Genomic DNA, 20,340 nt, shown 5'->3' with positions numbered 1-20,340 from the left:
TGGCCCTTCAGTTTGGGTCGTGACAGGAGGTTAGAATTAACAAGTTTATAAACAGGCTTGTCCAAGCCATTTCTGTAGAGTTTTTCGTTAATAAGAAGAAGAAAAAATTCCTCTCAGTTCTTTTTCTCTCTATCTAGAAGGTTCTTTTTAGTGAGTTTCGATCACTCATAAATGACAGAGGCACATTAATCTTATCATCAAATATAGAATGTAAACTTACTATAACACATGGGTAGCCAAACGATGCAAAGTTAGTTGGAAATGATAAGCACTCTGCTATTGCAGGGTGATCAAAGGGAAATATGGATTAATTCAGTTAAAAAATTTTACTCCCCATTTTAGTTTATGTAAGCTAAATCTTTCTTTTTTTATTCGTCCAAAAAGGATGATTTTCGTTTAAAATAATTTAATTTAATTTTTTATATTATTTTTGATGAGCAAGACACACAAATATTATACTAGTATATTTAACATATCAAATTTCAAAAATTATTCCTTTTTTAAACTTTTGTCAAGTCAAATACTTTATTTTAGTTTAAATGATACATTTTTCTTATTAGTTCGTTTAAAAAAGAATGACACATTTTTATATTTCGAACTCATTTAACTTTAAACCTTTTATTTTATCCACTTTACGTTTAATGAGAAACTTTTATAACCACAAAAATATTATGATCCCACAAAACTTTTTGCCCCTTAAACCTTTAGGACCATATATTTCAAAAATTTTCTTTTTACCCTTAAAATTTGTGCGAAATCAAACAACATCATCTAATTGAAACGGAGGAAATAATATTTATTTAAAATTAAAATTTAGTTTTAAACTTGTGAGAATTTCCCAGACAACTATATCCACAATAACACGTGACAGTTCCGGGACATGACAGTACTTGTCTCCCTACCGACAACTCAACTTAACCCTGATTAATGTTTGACTCAGATCTGAAAGCTCCTAACCCTGGTTAACTTTATTCGCCACACATCCTGACGTAATAAAATGCCCCTATCTTTCACTGCAGTACAAAACAACACTCCTTACAATTCTCCACACACAAAAAAGATTTGTTGCAAGCTACTCAGGCAGGGAAGAAAAAACCCATTTTTTGACCTCCGTTTCCGTACAGCAATGGCGTCCTCATCATTTCCAGAACAAGTGTTAAAGCACCTGTTCTCGTTCTTAACCTCCGACAAGGACCGGAACAGTATATCCTTAGTGTGCAAATCATGGTATGAGATTGAGAGGCGGTGCAGGAGGAAAGTATTCATAGGAAACTGCTACGCCGTTAGCCCTGAGATTATGATCAGACGGTTCCCTACTGAAGTTAGATCCGTGAAGCTGAAAGGAAAGCCACATTTTGCGGACTTTAACCTAGTACCTGAAGGTTGGGGCGCGCATGTACAACCTTGGATTGCTGCAATGTCGGGGACTTATACTATGCTTGAGGAGATTAGACTGAAGCGAATGGTTGTCAGTGATGAGTCTTTGGAGTTGATTTCTACTTCGTTTGAGCATTTTAAGGTATTGGTGTTGTTATCTTGTGAAGGGTTTACTACTGATGGACTTGCTGCTATTGCTGCTAACTGCAGGTTAGATTTCTGTGACGTGTCATTTTTTTGGTTTAGTACACGTCAGGTTACCTTTTTTGTTTAGTTACTGTTGAGTAAGTTAGTTCTTACCTGGAGAATAAAGTTTTAAACTTTGTGCTTCTGGTAGCTCTTTTGTGGTTGCATTGGCTTCAAATCTGAACCTTTTTTTTCTGGTCAATGCTGACTCTGGTGTGAGTCCAGGATTTGAACTTATTAGAGTTCAGGATTTGAACTTATAGGTTGGATACCATTTAGTGATTAAGGATAATTTCGGGCCAAAATTGTAACGAGGATATGGATGAACCAAAGTTAGACCTTTTGGCGAAGCACGAGGGCAAACTTGGACCTTTTCCCTTTTGTGATAGTTAACCTTTATCAATCAAGAAAATAACAAAGCTTAGTTTTTGTCTTTACTTTTTCATTTTACTGAGACTACACTGTAGATGAATTGATCTTTTTTTTTTAATAGGACAAGAACTTGTATTATACACTTTTCCCAAATTTATTATTTTGCTACAGAATGAATCATGTTTAAATGTTGCTTGCTCCGTGGCTAATATGGATCTGATTATCTTACCACGAAGTTCAAAATCTTTTGTTTGTTTGTTAGTATTAATTAGGTTCTATGTTTGTGCTGTTATGTGCCTGTGTTTAGTTGAGCAGAGAATCAAAAGGTTTTTCATTTGTTCTAGTCAAATTTTCCCTTTTGCATCCCAGTAGTCAGTGAAGCTTTATTATGAAAATGCCAGCTAGTTGATTTCGTAAAAGCATGTAATGATGTAATGCTGGACTTGCGACTTTGTATTTGTTGTTGCACACACCATGATTATGTATGCAGTTCATATTTAAAGAAAAATATCCTCCTTTAGTTAGTTTCTGTTACTTTATTTATGGTGCTTTGGTTGGAGCCACTGTGTTATATCTGGTTGGGGCTTGTAATGGAGTTCATCCGCGGTGCTTATGATACTACAAAAAGGGAAAAAATGGATGCCACTGTGGTTCAATGTAACATGCTTAATTGGAGAATTCAGGAAATGGGTTTCGATTAAATTCCATTACTGGAAATATACTTGTTCTGAAAGTTCAATTCGCCTGTGTCTTTTGACTTTTAGATTTTATTGTAGTCCCCTTTCTTGAAATCGGTATTCGGATTCTTTGGACGATAGTGCCTCTTTTTCCCTTCAGGGTAGGGGTAAGATCTGCGTACACTCTACCCTCCCCAGACCCCACTTATGGGATTCTACTGGGTGGTTGTTGTATTCTTTGGACGATAATCTCATGCTACTCACAATGTGCTGCAGGAAACTGAGAGAACTGGACTTGGGAGAAAGTGAAGTGGAGGACCTAAGTAGCGATTGGCTCAGTTATTTTTCTGATAGCTGTACTTCACTGGTTTCACTTAACATTTCTTGTTTGGGTTCTGAGGTCAGCTTCTCAGATCTGGAGCGTCTGATTGCTCGCTCTCCTAATTTGAGGACTCTTCGGCTCAATCATTCTGTTCCCCTTGAGAAGCTTCCTAACCTACTTCTTGGCGCTTCCCAGTTGGTTGAATTTGGTACAGGTGCCTTCTCTTCTGAGGTACAGTCTGATATTTTCTCAAACCTGGAAGAAGCTTTTTCAGGCTGCAAGAGACTTAAAGGCTTGTCTGGATTTTGGGATGTCGTGCCAGCTTACCTTCCAGCTATATATCCAGTTTGCTCCGGACTCACCTCTTTGAATTTAAGCTATGCTACTATTCAAAACCCTGATCTTAGCAAGCTCATAAGTCAGTGTCACAATTTGCAGAGATTGTGGGTATGTTCTAGCTTGCTTTTACTATTGTACTTGTCTTGCATTCTCGATATTGAAACCATAAACAACTTTTAATCCCGATAAAAGAGAGCACATTCTAATAACTCATGTCAATTCTGGTGACGGCAAGGGACAAACAGTTATATGAAAGGCATCTATCAATCTGAATTAGATGCTTAAATGCTAAAGATTTTTGTATCGGTTCTTTTCATGTGGTTTTGAAGTCTTTCCCGTCAAAGTGGTTCTTTAATTTTTCTTGCTACTAGTTTGGTATATCATTAACACTTCAATTTGAATGAATGTGATCGCAGGTACTAGACTACATTGAAGATACTGGTCTCCAGATGCTTGCCGCTTCCTGTAAGGACCTTCAAGAACTTAGGGTGTTTCCTTCTGATCCCTTTGCTCCAGAACCAGATGTTTTACTTACAGAGCAAGGCCTTGTGGCTGTCTCAGATGGCTGCCCTAAGCTCCAGTCGGTTTTATACTTCTGCCGCCAAATGACAAATGCCGCTTTGGTTACTATTGCAAGAAACCGTACTAACATGACTCGTTTCCGCTTGTGTATTATTGAACCTCGAACTCCTGATTACTTGACTCTTGAACCGCTTGATGTTGGTTTTGGGGCAATTGTGGAAGAATGCAAAGAGTTGCGGCGACTTTCTCTTTCTGGGCTCCTTACTGACCGTGTGTTTGAGTGCATTGGAACCCATGCTAAAAAGTTAGAGATGCTTTCCATTGCTTTTGCTGGGGATAGTGATCTGGGCCTCCACCAAGTTCTATCTGGTTGCGAGAGCCTCAGAAAACTAGAGATCAGAGACTGCCCATTTGGCGATGAGGCTCTTTTGGCTAATGCTGCAAAGCTGGAGAAGATGCGTTCCCTTTGGATGTCTTCTTGTTCAGTAAGTTTTGGAGCCTGTAAGCTGCTAGGCCAGAAGCTGCCTAAGCTTAATGTTGAAGTTATAGATGAGAGGGGTCCCTCAGATACGCGGCCAGATAGCTGCCCTGTTGATAAACTTTACATATACCGAACAGTGGCTGGACCAAGGCTTGACAGGCCTGATTATGTTTGGACAATGAATGATGATGCTGCACTGAGGAGTACTGAGCCATAAAGCAATGGAAACTTCACATTAGCTCCTTCAGGGGGAGATTGCAGGTATTACATTTATGTTGTTTAACCTCCCTTATTTGTTTAATCGGGAGTTATGTAGTTGCGCTGCTGGTTGAATTGTGAAACAGCAGCCAAAAAGTGTTAGGTTCAGGAGCTCACATGCCATCCACTTTTGCCTCTTGGCTGAGCTAATTTATAGCATCTACTTATAAGGAGTTTTAAACTCTTTACATGTTGCTGTGTATCATTGCGAGTAGGAATTATAGTATTCTTTTGAGGGGAAGGGAGCATGTTCACTGTGTACATTGTTATTCAGCAATCAGCTATTTTCATTCTCTTTCCTGGTAACTTGTTCTTCTAATGAGATGGTGCCATCATGTACTAGTTAAACTAGCCAACAGACTATTTAGTTTCCATATGTAAAATGTCCTTTAGAGAATAAACTTTTTTGAGCCATAAATTCGAGAACATTTCAAGCCTCCCATCCTATTTCAATGCAACATGATGCGGATTGAAATTCCAACTGGCTGGTTGTGTTCTTTTAGGTAGTTTTTTCATCTATAGCTCTGTTTTGTTCATGTTCCAGTAGTTTGTATTACATAGAACTTTTGATGTATAGCTCTGAAATTTGCAACTGGTTTGTTTTGTTCACAGGAGCATTAGCTTTTATGGATATGGAACAAAACATACAATGTTATGCTCAGAGTGTAGCATCTGAAAGATTCCAACTTGGGGGGATAGATAAGGAGATTATTGTGGGTATGTTCACTTTTTCAGCATCAAGCTCGGCTTCTTACAAACGCTTGATGACTGGTGAAAACGATGTATGGGGGGGGGGGGGGTTGGAGATGGAGTTCAATTGCCTAGGCCTCCTCTCGATAGTTGTACCGCTGGTGATAGGTACAACGTCGATTCCAACATTAAGTCAGCCAATACAGGGTAGTATTGTGGTCACTAATTTCTGTTTTGTAATAATGATTGTACCATTGGTGAGCATTTTATGGGATAGTTGTCACGTTCTTAGTTGTTAACTAAGTACACGTGCGACACTTGACAACTCGCTCACAATCTTGCACAACTTGCTTACGTTCTTGCTATGTCAAGTCAGTCTTACTACACTCAAGATCAGAACATAAGAGAATTGTTAAAGGAAGCTTTGTATTAGAGAGAACATGAATTGTTTGTTTGATAATTACAAATGAATGGCCCCCTTTATATACTAGTCTCCTAGGGGCTATTGGGTAAATATTAATTATTACACAAGTCCTTGATATTTACAAGATAAGGGTTTTTTCTAGAATTCTTTACAAGCCTAGAAGATTCCAAGGACTTTCCTAGCAAATTCATAATGATCTAGGTTTTTCCTAAGGAAATGTCTATATCTCTCTAGAATCTTTTCATAAATGAATGGTGCCTATGTGGCATGATGACATGATGGGTCATCACACTCTCCCCCACCCAATACTGCGACGACCGCGGCACAATGTTGTTGCATAAACTCTCGGATCTTATTTTTGAATTGCCACAAGTCTTCATATCGTTCCCACGTGGCCTCCTCCGGTGATTGCCCTTTCCAATGGATGAGGAACATAGCCGTGGCTTAAAGAATAGCTGGGTGGCCTCCTTGGCTGTGCAACATGGTAAGGCGGGCATGAAGGTGACATATTTGGAAAATCTATCCACGACCACCACAATAGTACCATAACCGTCGGACCTTGGTAGGCAAGTGATAAAGTCCATAGTCACGCTCTGCAATTGGTAGTGGCTCCAAAAGTCCTTCGGGCTGTTGTTGCTCAACCTTGTCCTGCGGACATACAAGACAAGTTTGCACATAACATTCTATATCATCTCGCATGTGTGGCCAATAGTAGACTGACTCAACCAAGGCCCTGGTGCGACGTTGGCCTGGATGACCAACCCACATTGTATCATGACTCTCCCTTATGATTCGCCGTCTAATGTCTCCAAACTTAGGCACGTAGACCCGCCGACCAGTGGTAAGCAATATGCCGTCTTCTACCCAAAAACGTCTTGTCTTGCCCTGGTTGGCTAACTTGATAAGTTGTTTGGCTGCTGGATCATGTTGCATGCCTTCTTTTATAGCCTCTCGAATATCCCATCTCGCTGAAGTGATTGCAGCAAGCTCGGCTTTTCGGCTTAAGGCATCGGCTATAACGTTACCTTTGTCCAGCTTATACTCCAGCGCATAATCAAACTCGACCAAGAAATCCTGCCACCTAGCCTGCTTTGGTGTGAAATTCTTCTGTGTCTAAAAGTAGCTAGTAGCCACATTATCAGTCTTGACCACGAACCTCGACCCAAGAAGATAATGTCTCTATGTATGAAGGCAATGCACAATGACAGTCATTTCTTTCTCTTGTACCGTGTAACGCCGCTCCGTCTCATTTAACTTGCGGCTCTCAAATGCTATGAGATGTGTCACACCTCCTTTTTCCGCACCCGAGGGGGCGCAAGGGAGTTTTTTCCAATTAAAGGACAATCGAAACGGGATTTGTTTATTTATTTCAGAGTCGCCACTTGGGAGATTTAGGGTGTCCCAAGTCACCGATTTTGATCCCGAATCGAGGAAACGAATGACTCTATATTATAGTCTGCGTACCAGAAATCCGGATAACGAATTCTGTTAACCCGGGAGAAGGTGTTAGGCATTCCCGAGTTCCGTGGTTCTAGCACGGTCGCTCAACTGTTATATTTGGCTTGATTATCTAATTTTAAATACAATTATGAACCAATGTGCCAATTTTAACTTTTAACCGCTTTATTATTATTGTTTTACTAGAATGTGAACATCGCTTAAAATATGTCTTTGGACTGCGTCACATGAAATGCACCCACAATCCAGAACACATTTTATTTGATGTTTTGGGATTTGGATTTGGGTCGCATGAAATGAACACCCATGTTCAAGAAAGTAAATTATTAAACACGCGCCTAAAGAGACTATCGTGTTATTATTCTGGGAAGACCGTGAAATTCGCTAAACGGCCCTCTTAAATTCTAAGTAATTTTAAAACAAGTATTTACTGAGGGCCCCGCAATTTGTATTTTTATTCGGCGAGGCTCGTCTCATTTATTTTAAAAGGGTAAGCTTAAAGTAACTACACTTTACTTTGTTTATTTAAAGAGTTAATTCAAGGTTATTAAAATATATTGTAAACCACGCTACATGAAATGCACCCGTGAGTCACGACAAGTTCTATTTAACCTTGTTCCGAATCGGAGCCGGGTCGCATGAGATGCACCCCAGGTTCCTTTAACCTAATTACATATAAACGACAATATTACCACAAATCGCTAACTTGATGCTATTTATAAACTATCACTCTCTTCTTCTTAATCTAGTTTAATGAAGTATAAGCTAATAACCTCCTAACCCTACAATAAATGGCAAGGCAACTAACAATCAGTGATAAACAGAAATATAAAAATCAACAACAGAACATCACATTAACAATCAGTAATAGACTAACATGACAATATAAATTTTAAGATACGACAAATACATTACTACTACTCAAATTTACCTAGACAAAACGCAAAAGCAAAGAACAATCGGGCCAACAACAGTAACACGAATACTCATGTTTAATAGCAGCGTCGAGCTTCAAATATCTCGAACTCGCCGGAAACTGGACAGCAACAACTTCGACGGAACTCATAACCCGAACGACAACCTCAAGAGTGGTTTCATGGCTGCTCTGGTGGTCGTTTATGGAGGTCTGGAAAGGAAGAGAGGTTGGTTTAGGTGGTCGTTGGAGATGCGACGCAGCAACGCAGCCACAACTGCTGCTCGAAAGGAGACGATGAAGCTACTATTTTTTCCGGGCAACGGCAGTCGAAGGGCAGCGACAACGGGGCTGGTGCGTTGGGGGGGGGCTTGCTGGAAGGGTCGCTTGGTGGTGGTCGCAGCGGACTGCTTGGGCAGTGACGACGTGAGGGAGTCGGTTGAAGCTGCGAGGAAGATGAAGCAGGAGGTCGTCGGAACAGGCGGTCGATGGGGGAGTTCCGCTGGTTCGGGTGGTGGTTATGGCGTGGAGGTGACGGGGTGGTTTGATGGTGGTGTTTTGGACTGGTGGTTTTCGGCGTTGGTGAAGGGAGGTCCGACTGGTTTGGGTGAGGGTTTTCGTTGGTTTGGGTGGTGGTTATGGCGGTTTCGGATGTGAGAGAGTTGGTGTCGTCGGAGCAGGTGGTCGACGAGCAGGTGCCGGACTGGTGGAGTAGGTTTTTGCTAGGGTTGTTTCCTAGGTTTTCTTGAGGAGGAAGGAGATGGGGTGGTCGTTGATGGTGGTTTGGGCCGTGGTTGACGATGGCTGCTGGGTTCTGACGTGAGGGGAGTGGAGGTTATGGCGTTGTGGGTGTTCGTCAAGCTGGTGGAGGGGGATTTCGTTTGTTTTCCGGCGTTCGTTCGGACAGTAGGGTATTTCTCGTTCTTCTCCTCTTGGAGAAGATGATGAATAGTCCCTCTTTCCAAAAATTTCCAAAAGTCCTCCTTCCCAAATGTTTCATCCGTGTATTTGACATGGCTTTGCCCAGAAAAATGAGCCCACGCGTGGTGGGGTTCAAGGTTTGTGTCCCCCACGCGTGGTGGGGTTCCCCATGTGTCCTGGACACGGTTTATTATGGGTTAGGTCCGAAATTAGGCCTAAAACCGGGTAGTTTGAACCCGAATATTATTCTTTTGCCCGGACCCGAGAAATAGGAACACATTGCTTAATTAGTCCTATGTAAGCAAAATAGCTACCAAAAATAAGACTAGTATTTAAACAAAACTATATCCTTTTAAATATTTTTCAAGATTTAAAATAGCTACAAAATATTAATAAAACTATTTTTTGTAATTTTCGTTTTTAAATATTAAGATAAAATGTGAGGTAATATTTTTGTATTTTTCAAAGTTAAAAATGACTATAAAACCTTAATAGAACTATATTTTTTGTAATTTTCGAAATTATATAAAGTACAAAAAATAAAGTGCAATTTTTGTATTTTTCAAGTTTATGAGAGATACATAAACTAAAATTTATATATATATTTTTTTGAAATTTTCTTTTTGCAATGAAATAAAGTAAAAATAGTTAAAATAGCTATACTAGACCCAATTTCACATATTCACGCTAAAAATGTGAAAATTCTCGGGGAGGGTCAAAAATCACGTGCTTACAGCTGCCCCTCTTTGACTGGAAACACGAAGAGTTTTCCGACAAAGAACGACTAGACGTGTTTTTGACCCGACCATTACTTGGACGGACTACACTTAAGGAAAGGGAGGGAATGTGACCGAGCCCTGGTATCTGAGCTGCCTACATATCCTTGGTTATACAGGAATCAGGCCACGTGTAGTTCGGGATGAGAGAGATAGTGAAGTGTACCGAGGTGAAGAGCCGATCGAGGTGCCGTTCCGTTGAGGTTCCGGTCCGCGGTCCTGTCATTACAACAAAAATGAAAACTGAAAAAGACTAACTAAGCCTATCAGCTACTAGTTACAAGGATTCCTATCTCCTAAGTCTTCTGAAACTTGGTCTTGAGTCTTGAATGGTGCTTCATACAGACTTTGGATCTGAACCTTGATACTTGCTAGTTGTAGGTGCTAGTTCTTGAGCAGACCACATTTGTTCTCCACTTCCGTAATTTGGGTTCTTTTTCTTTTTTCTTTTTTCTCTTTTTTTTCTTCTTGTTTTTTTTTTGTTTTTTGGTGACCAGCTTCTGTTGATCATCCCAGACTATTGATTCGCGTTCTTGAGGCGAGCTTCTAACTTGGATTGAATGCTGGGGATTTCTTTTGTAATCCTTCTGCTTTTCAGTGGGTCACTGCTTGATCTTTGACAGGCGGACTCGTGACTTCTTCGATCTTTGACATACCACAAACTCCGTTCTACAGGCGGGTCCCTGACAATCAAAACAAACAAAACAAACAAAATTTCCTAACCCAGTTTGCACTGGGGAGGTTTGTGAGTCGTTAGCAAAATCGTAGCCCACTGATACTACTGATGCAGTGCTGAGAGTGAACTAAACACTAGATTAGGATGTATTCCCTTGTTATACAGGTGGGCGCCTAACTTCAATACTTGAAAAGTAAAGACTGAAATGTATGCCTCTGTTATCTGGGCGGGCTCCCAACTTCAACACTTGAAAGTAAAAACTGAATGTATGCCTCTGTTATTATGGGCGGGCTCCCAATTTCAACACTTGAAAAGTAAAGACTGAAATGTATGCCTCTGTTATCTGGGCGGGCTCCCAACTTCAACACTTGAAAGTAAAAACTGAATGTATGCCTCTGTTATTTGGGCGGGCTCCCAACTTCAACACTTGAAAGTAAAAACTGAATGTATGCCTCTGTTATTACGGGCGGACTCCCAATTTCAACACTTGAAAGTAAAACTGAAATGTATTCCTCTCGTTATGCAGGTGGGTGCCTGGTTTTAGGAATGCAAATACTGAAATGTATTTCTCTCGTTATACAGGTGGGCGCCTGGTTTAGGAAAATGACTCTTTTATTTTTCAACCGTTTTTTTTTTTTTTTTTAATTTTTATTTTTATTGTTGTTTTTTTTTAGCATCTTAGGAGAAAGATTCATCAGACTAAGATTTTGATCTTTTTTTTTTTTTGGTATCTTAGGAGAAAGATTCATCAGACTAAGATTTTGATCATAGGAGAAGGTTCGTCAGACTAGGTCTCTATCTTAGGAGAAAAATTCGTCAGACTAAGATTTGGATCCTAGGAGAAGGTTCATCAAACTAGGTCTTTTCTTTTTGGTATCTTAGGAGAAAGATTCATCAGACTAAGATTTTGATCCTAGGAGAAGGTTCGTCAGACTAGGTCTCTATCTTAAGAGAAAAATTCGTCAGACTAAGATTTGGATCCTAGGAGAAGGTTCATCAGACTAGGTCTTTTCTTTTGGGTATCTTAGGAGAAAGATTCATCAGACTAAGATTTTGATCCTAGGAGAAGGTTCGTCAGACTAGGTCTCTATCTTAGGAGAAAAATTCGTCAGACTCAGATTTTGATCCTAGGAGAAGGTTCATCAGACTAGGTCTTTTCTTTTTGGTATCTTAGGAGAAAGATTCATCAGACTAAGATTTTGATCCTAGGAGAAGGTTCGTCAGACTAGGTCTCTATCTTAGGAGAAAAATTCGTCAGACTAAGATTTTGATCCTAGGAGAAGGTTCATCAGACTAGGTCTTATTTTTTTTTTCTTCAAAAACAACTTAGGAGGAAATGCATCTCCTATGGGTAAAACTTAACTTTGAGGAAGTGCATTTCCTGTGGGTACAATAAACTTAGGAAGTGCGTCTCCTATGGGTACAATAAACTTAGGAAGTGCGTCTCCTATTGGGGATAACTGTTCTTAGGAAGTGCGTCTCCTACTGGGTGAACTATTCTTAGGAAGTGCGTCTCCTATTGGTACAATGGATCTAGGAAGTGCGTCTCCTATTGGTAAAACTTAACTTAGGAAGTGCGTCTCCTATCGGTGAAACTTTTTAGGAAGTGCGTCTCCTATCGGTGAACTTAACTTAGGATGTGCGTCTCCTATCGGTGAAACTTTTTAGGAAGTGCGTCTCCTATCGGTGAACTTAACTTAGGAAGTGCGTCTCCTATTGGTGAAATCAACTTAGGAAGTGCGTCTCCTACTGGTGAAACTTGTCTTAGGAAGTGCGTCTCCTACTGGTAAAACTTGCTTAGGAAGTGCGTCTCCTCAGGAAGTGCGTCTCCTATGGTAAAACTGAACTTAGGAAGTGCGTCTCCTATGGTAAAACTTTTTAGGAAGTGCGTCTCCTACTGGTACAATGGATTTAGGAAGTGCGTCTCCTGTGGGTACAATAAACTTAGGAAGTGCGTCTCCTACTGGTGAAACTTGTCTTAGGAAGTGCGTCTCCTACTGGTAAAACTTATCTTAGGAAGTGCGTCTCCTATTGGTAAAATTTTTCTTAGGAAGTGCGTCTCCTATTGGTAAAATAAACTTAGGAAGGAAATGTATGCCTCTGTTATCTGGGCGGGCTCCCAATTTCAACACTTGAAATAAAAAGACTGAATGTAGCCTCTGTTATCTGGGCGGGCTCCCAACTTCAACACTTAAAAGTAAAGACTGGATGTATTCCTCTGTTATTATGGGCGGGCTCCCAATTTCAACACCTAAAAGTAAAAAGACTAAATGTATGCCTCTGTTATTATGGGCGGGCTCCCAACTCCAACACTTAAAAGTAAAGACTAAATGTATGCCTCTGTTATCTGGGCGGGCTCCCAACTTCAACTCTGGAAATATAAAGACTGAAACCAACATATCCTATTTGAGGGCGGATGAACCCAACATATCCTATTTGAGGGCGGATGAACCCGACATATCCTATTTGAGGGCGGATGAACCCGACATATCCTATTTGAGGGCGGATGAACCCAACATATCCTATTTGAGGGCGGATGAACCCGACATATCCTATTTGAGGGCGGATGAACCCGACATATCCTATTTGAGGGCGGATGAACCCAACATATCCTATTTGAGGGCGGATGAACCCAACATATCCTATTTGAGGGCGGATGAACCCAACATATCCTATTTGAGGGCGGATGAACCCAACATATCCTATTTGAGGGCGGATGAACCCAACAGATCCTATTTGAGGGCGGATGAACCCGACATATCCTATTTGAGGGCGGATGAACCCGACATATCCTATTTGAGGGCGGATGAACCCAACAGATCCTATTTGAGGGCGGATGAACCCGACAGATCCTATTTGAGGGCGGATGAACCCAACATATCCTATTTGAGGGCGGATGAACCCGACATATCCTATTTGAGGGCGGATGAACCCAACATATCCTATTTGAGGGCGGATGAACCCAACATATCCTATTTGAGGGCGGATGAACCCGACATATCCTATTTGAGGGCGGATGAACCCGACAGATCCTATTTGAGGGCGGATGAACCCAACAGATCCTATTTGAGGGCGGATGAACCCGACATATCCTATTTGAGGGCGGATGAACCCGACAGATCCTATTTGAGGGCGGATGAACCCGACATATCCTATTTGAGGGCGGATGAACCCGACATATCCTATTTGAGGGCGGATGAACCCAACATATCCTATTTGAGGGCGGATGAACCCGACATATCCTATTTGAGGGCGGATGAACCCGACATATCCTATTTGAGGGCGGATGAACCCGACATATCCTATTTGAGGGCGGATGAACCCGACATATCCTATTTGAGGGCGGATGAACCCAAAATATCCTTAAGACTTGAAAATGTCTTACCTGGAAAACTTGGTGGGGATTATTTACTTACCTGTTGGGGGGTAAAATGTTATCAGCTGGGGGTACCTGACTTCCAGAAAATTTTCTAAATGGAAGGAAAATTTTCTGCCCCAGTTTGATAATATCCCTTGTGGCATGCGTTTCTGCATCAATGCCATTTCCTTTACCTGTTTCAAATCAAACAAAATTTGTTAGTTTAAAACATGGTGGTTGGCTGTGATACTCCTATTGGGATTGCTTTCCCTTTCTCCTTCATTGCGCTGTGCTCCACGACTTGTTGGGGATGATATTATGTGCTGGGGATAATCCCTTCCTGCTGGGGATATCCCTCTTCTTTTGTGGCATAGCTTGGAAACTGGCATTTCCCCGACCTTTTAGTCTAGTATGGATTTCGCCGAATCATGCTCACTGCTCTCCTTGCTTTGTTCACGGGCCTTGTCTTTGAGGTTTATAACCTTGGTTTTGGCAAGGATATCCCTCTTGACGCTCGTCAATCCTTTTGTCAATTCCCTTTTGCTGGGGATATCTTTATTGACACTGGCCTCGCGCTTGTTCCTTGCTGACTATACCATTTGGATGTACTAGTCAGATCTCATCTTGAAAAGCTGATGGCATATTTGAAGTCATTTCATACTTGTTCTGACCAAACAGACTCTATTGAGGAATTTTTCTATGAAAGGAGAAAGACAAAAGAAACAAAATAAAAGACAAAGGAAACGATGACTCTTTTACAAAAGAAACTATAAATAAGAATCTATCAAACGCAGATACCGACTCTAATGGCCATGACATGCGTGTGTGGCCTATCCTCTACCGTCAATCATCTTTCAAGATCTTCAATTGGCGATTCCCCATCTGATTCTCAATCTTATTCGACTTGTAGTGCCCGAAGGGTTTTCACTATCAAGCCTCTCTCATTTTGGTTTTCTCTCAGCTTTCATCGCCTTACGGTGCCTGTGAAGGTTTTCACCAATAAGACTCTCTCGTTTTGTATCTCTCTCCAGCTGGGGGATTTGGAGTGTCGCCGGTATGACTCTTTCTGCCGGGGATTAGAGTCTTTTCTGCTGTGGATCAGAGTGTTATGTACACCGGTAAGACTCTCATTTGTCTGACTTGACATCTTTTGAAGACTGATCAGAAGGTCTTTCTTTGGACCGTAATGTGGGTTTTGGATAGGGCTAGAAAAAAAGGGTATTAAAGGCTCAAAAATGCATGAATTTTGGGTTATTAATTACAACCTTCGGAATTAGATTTATTTATAACAAACGCAACTTTTGCCCCAGTTTCTTGCTTGGGGATATTTTAATTGATTTTTTTTTTCATTTTTTTTTTAAACTATGACCGAGCCGTGAAGCGCCTACGTATCCTCTTTGAGGAATCAGGTCAAACGTAGTTCCCCATTCCTCTTTTTTTTTTCTTGTGACTTTCTTTTCACTCATTTCTTATCTTTCTTTTCTTTTTCTTTTGCTTTTTTTCTCTCTTTTTTTGTTTTGTTGTTTTCTTTCTTTCTCTTTTTCTTTTTTTTTCTTTTTTTTCGTTGCAACTGATTCCGAACGAGGGGTATGAAAGAAAATAAATAAGGCTCAAAAGGGGTTAACGAAGGATAAAATGTTTAGGTAGCAGAACAAAATGCCTTCGTCATTTCAGCCTTCAAAACATGCCAAGTGCAAATAACACACTTTAAATTTGTAGTCTCTTCTGATGGTGCTGGACTTGACAATTATGTTAAACATTTTATTTTCCTTTGTCATTTCTAAGCACCGTTGGGCGACACTCTCATTATCATGACCGACCCTCATGTCAATTTGGCGAATCTTGCTTTTAATGGTTTTCTTTGTGCTTAACTTGCCCCAGTTCCACATGACTCGAGCTCTGAATAATCTCAAACCGTCCTTATTTTCTTTAAATGGTCTGATCGCCTTTCCAGGGTTTTATGATTAACTTTAAAGACTAGGCCCAAAGTGTGTGCGCATGTCATGTCCCTAGAATCGGCATTGAACGAAATGATAAAAGGACTAAACAAAAGACGACTGGAACTAACAAAAGACCGACTTTGTATTAGACTACCGGCGAAATGGTTTGAATAATAAAACAAACAAAACAACCAGAATAAAATCCTAACACAAACTGGACAAAATTTAAACAAACTGCTATGACAAAATGGAAAGATAAGAAGGTTTGACACAGGACAAAATCCCAATTACAACCTTAATAATCCGAACAACAGAAATGACCACAAAATAAGCCACCACAAGCTTCTCTCTTGCTGACCAAGGAACGAAGCGTCCTCCAAAAAAATTGGCATCTTAGCCACTGAGCTTTGCATCAATACTGCCAAGACTATTGCCAGCTTCAACATCATCAACCTCCGTCAACAAGTTCTCGATAGGGTTCGAGTGCTCCATGTCCCTGTTATTGATCATAATCCGCCCTTCTTGGATCATTTTTTCTATTTCTCTTTTCAAATCCCGACAACTTTCAACATTGTGCCCCTGGGCATTGGAATGGTATTCACACCTTTTAGAAGGGTCAAAGCTTCTTGCACGTGGGTCCACACGATTTGGAGGAATAGGTGCAATCATGTCATGATTCTTTAATTTCTCAAATAAGCTTTCATAGGACTCTCCTATTGGTGTAAAATTATCTTTCAACCTTTGTTCCCCTTTATACCACTGGCTTGGCTGTGGGTTATAGGGCATCTGAAAATTTTGTGGAGACTTCTGGAGATTTTGTGATGCTCGTGCTCGCCTCCTGGGGTGTTTTGGTGGCTGGACAACATACTGAGGTGGAGCGACAGAGTATTGAGCGTCCTGAGGTGGATAATACTGCTCAGGGGAGCCATAGAAAATCTGAGGAGGCTGCTCATACCTTCGAGATGTTCTCCTGGGACCTCTTCTAGACCCTGATGTCATCATGATTTCTTCAATCTCCTCATTTGTGTCGCTAAGATTATCTGACTCAACCCGGATAGCCTGAGTTGCGGCTTTAAGAACAGCTTGACTTATAATTTTGCCTGTCTTAAGACCATTCTCTACCATTTCTCCAATTTTGATTGCTTCCGAGAAGGTTTTGCCAACTGCGGACACCATGTTTTGAAAGTAATCTGGCTCTTGCGCTTGAAGGAAGACAGTAATTAGCTCGTGGTCATCCATGGGTGGCTTAACTCGAGCTGCTTGCTCTCTCCATTTTATGGCATATTCCCTGAAACTTTCACTTGGTTTCTTCTTCAGGTTTGAAAGGGACATGCGGTCTGGGGGAATGTCGATGTTGTATTGGAACTGTCTGACAAAGGCCTGTGCCATGTCATCCCAGACATACCAGCGAGACGTGTCTTGATCCATAAACCATTCAGAGGCTACTCCCGTAAGGCTTTCCACAAAATAAGCCATCAACAATTTTTCATTTCTTCCTGCCCCTCTCAGTTGATTGCAATACCTTTTCAGGTGGGCTATGGGATCTCCATGTCCATCGTACTTTTCAAATTTTGGAGTCTTGAAACCAGGCGGCAAGTGGACATCGGGGAACATACATAGATCTTTGAAGGCAACACTCTTTTGGCCTGCCAACCCTTGCATGTTTTCCAACCATTGTTCTAAGCTTTTCACTCTTCGGGTCATTTCTTCCTGTACCATCTTTCGGGCAGGCTTCTCAGTTTTTGCAGCAAGATCAAACGAGTACGAGTGGTACTCAGGAGAGTGGTACTGCTCTTGTTGTGTCGCAAATTGTGACTCATGACGAGGAACCCTCCGACTCTGAGTCTCTGGAGCACTTGTAACAGCTTCGACGTTAGTTGTCATTTTTCTTTGAGGCACAAACCGACCACCTCAACTTTCTTCACAATTCAACACCAAATATGTTAGAATGGACTCAGTCGGTCCTTATTATTATCAACATATGTATATATATATATATATTTATTTATTTATTATTATTTTTTTACCTTTGTTTTTTTTTTCTCTTTTTCATTTTTTTTTGTTGTGGTCGAATCTTATGGAGATTGCCTACGTATCATGACCCCGCATGAATCAGACCTTGCGTAGTTCGTGCCAATAAAAGATAAACAATACTAAACACTTTTCAATTTTCATATTAGAACAAACTGAGTTTCAAAGGTTTGAAGATGACCTACAAACTTGAAACTCAGGCAACCCACATTATTCTAATCAGGAGATTTATAAACTCAAAAACAAAAGGCTAGCTCCCTTTCTCTGTTCGACAAATGCAACCAGATGGTTATTTTTGCAAATGTGGCCCCTTCCGAATTTCACATGAATTTTGATGCCGGGGAGGATTATTTTATGACACTTTACCAACTTGTCCATTCTTTTACGAAAATAACCTTTCGACAACATGAAAGATACTCTAAGGCTATTTCGGCAAGAACGGTTTAAGACGCGGCCGAAGCTGACTCGGCTTATTATGACAAAATTCAAACGGTATTCACCTGACCGCCGACTCTTTGTTTTTTTTCTTTTCAAATTATAATAAAAACTTGGTGTTGCAAACACGGCCCTTCAGCGCCTCGGGGACGAAGATTTTTTAAGGCTGAGTGGGTCAACTGGATCAAAATAAAAAATGACCCGAAGGTGGCTGTTTATGCAAAGTCAGCCTTCCGGCGTCCCTTTCGAGAACATTCGGCTATGTCTTGACAAAACAGCGTCACCCGACTTCTTTATGACAAAATTAAAATTTGACATATTTTTTTTTTATTATTATTTATTTGTTTTTGACTTTTTAGCAAAAGGTGGGGTTGGACCCGATGAAGGTTGCCTACGTATCTCACATCCGGTGAGAACCAAACCCGCGTAGTTCGGGCAAAAGAACAACTTTAAAAGAAGAAAGGAAGCATTTTTTGATTGATTTTCTTTTTACAAGAAACACTTATAAGATATATTTTGAATTTTCATTTGCTCTTTTTTTTTTCTTTATTCTAAAGAAGAAGAAGAAAATATTTTTTCGAAATTTTGCTTTTAATAAAAGAAATGCTTCTCAAAATATATTTTTTTTGGATTTTGAATTTTCTTTTCAATTTTGAAAAAGAATCAAAATATTTTCGGATTTGTTTTTTTTTATTTTATATTATATTATTTTTTTTGAAAACAATTAGAAAGACTTCCTAGAGAAGCCAATAATGGAGAAAATATTTTTGGATTATTTTAATTTTGTCATTTTCATAAACAAATAAATAACACATATTTTAAAAACAAGACTCTTTTTTTTTCATTTTTATGGCAAGACAAACAATTTTCTTTTCTATTAATGCTTTTTTTTAATAAAACAAACTAATAAGACATATATTTTTTATTTTATATTCTCAAAATTTCGGCAGAGTTTCGACACTACTTGGACATTTGTTTTTTTTTCTTTCTAAAAATAAGTAGTTATATCTCTACACTGCCATTTCCTCATCTTTTCACGATTTTCTAATTTGTGGAAAATGATGACAACATACAAAATCTTTTGAATTTTCATGCCTTGTTTTTATATGTATTTTTATTTTTTTATATTTATTGTTATTTTCAAAATGTGGCATGGGAAACATAAGGATTTCCAAGACATCTTGGATTTCGCAAATGTTCCCCATGCGCTTTTTCCAACATATGAAGCGTGGGGGACATATGGGAATTCCAAGACTTCTTGGATTCCACAAATGTTCCCCATGTGTTTTCCCAAAAAGCAAGCGTGGGGGACATAGGGAATTCCAAGGCTTCTTGGATTCCACAAATGTTCCCCATGCTTTGATTAAAATAACATCATGCTGGAAATGACCAAATGACCCATTCGCCCTTGACTGAATACAACATGTAGCACATAGGATGCCATAAGATGGTCTATTATTTTCAGGTTGCTTGTCCTAGACGGACCCAACCCCTGTGTTGAGTCCCCTAAGTCAAATGCACATGATGCAAATAAACGTTCCTACTAGGGATCCGGCATGTGGCTTTGTTATACTAGGTTCAGAACCTGGGTGTTTGTTCTAGACCTGGCTTACCCGAGCGGACAGCTCGAGCCGAGGGGGGGCAGCGTACCGGGAATACAGAAGCTTCACCGGCTTAGCAACTTATCCGAACCTCGTTCTAAATTGGGATTTGACGCTATACAGAAAAGAAGTCATACGAAGTACGCCCTCCTTCATGATTTAGAAGACTCAGAGAGAAGATGGGTTTCGGCACAATTTATATACAGTTCACATAATATCAAAGCGGTAAAAGCAACATTTAGCACATTAGGCTCAAAACATGTAAAAAATCAGATAAAGCCAAATATAACAATTTATCTAAGCTCGAATTTCTAACCCTGAACCAGTGGTTCTGGGTTTATCTTCCCCAGCAGAGTCGCCAGAGCTGTCACACCTCCTTTTTCCGCACCCGAGGGGGCGCAGGGGAGTTTTTTCCAATTAAAGGACAATCGAAACGGGATTGGTTTATTTATTTCAGAGTCGCCACTTGGGAGATTTAGGGTGTCCCAAGTCACCAATTTTAATCCCGAATCGAGGAAAAGAATGACTCTATATTATAGTCTGCGTACCAGAAATCCGGATAAGGAATTCTGTTAACCCGGGA

The 20,340-nt window shown here is 40.3% G+C and overlaps 1 protein-coding gene across 1 annotated transcript; it reads left to right on the top strand.

The window, feature by feature from the left end:
• The first annotated feature begins 1,033 nt into the window (after nucleotides 1-1,033).
• Nucleotides 1,034-5,549, top strand: LOC104233027 (protein TRANSPORT INHIBITOR RESPONSE 1). The gene is made up of 4 exons (XM_009786334.2): nucleotides 1,034-1,587; nucleotides 2,889-3,381; nucleotides 3,690-4,537; nucleotides 5,147-5,549. Exons 1-3 carry the CDS (start codon nucleotides 1,127-1,129, stop codon nucleotides 4,491-4,493), a joined length of 1,758 nt encoding a protein of 585 aa, XP_009784636.1. The 5' UTR covers nucleotides 1,034-1,126; the 3' UTR covers nucleotides 4,494-4,537; nucleotides 5,147-5,549.
• Nucleotides 5,550-20,340: the final 14,791 nt, after the last annotated feature.

Source organism: Nicotiana sylvestris, chromosome 6 (assembly GCF_000393655.2).
Source record: "Nicotiana sylvestris chromosome 6, ASM39365v2, whole genome shotgun sequence".
NCBI lineage: Eukaryota > Viridiplantae > Streptophyta > Magnoliopsida > Solanales > Solanaceae > Nicotiana > Nicotiana sylvestris.
This window is presented reverse-complemented; position numbering and strand designations above follow the sequence as displayed.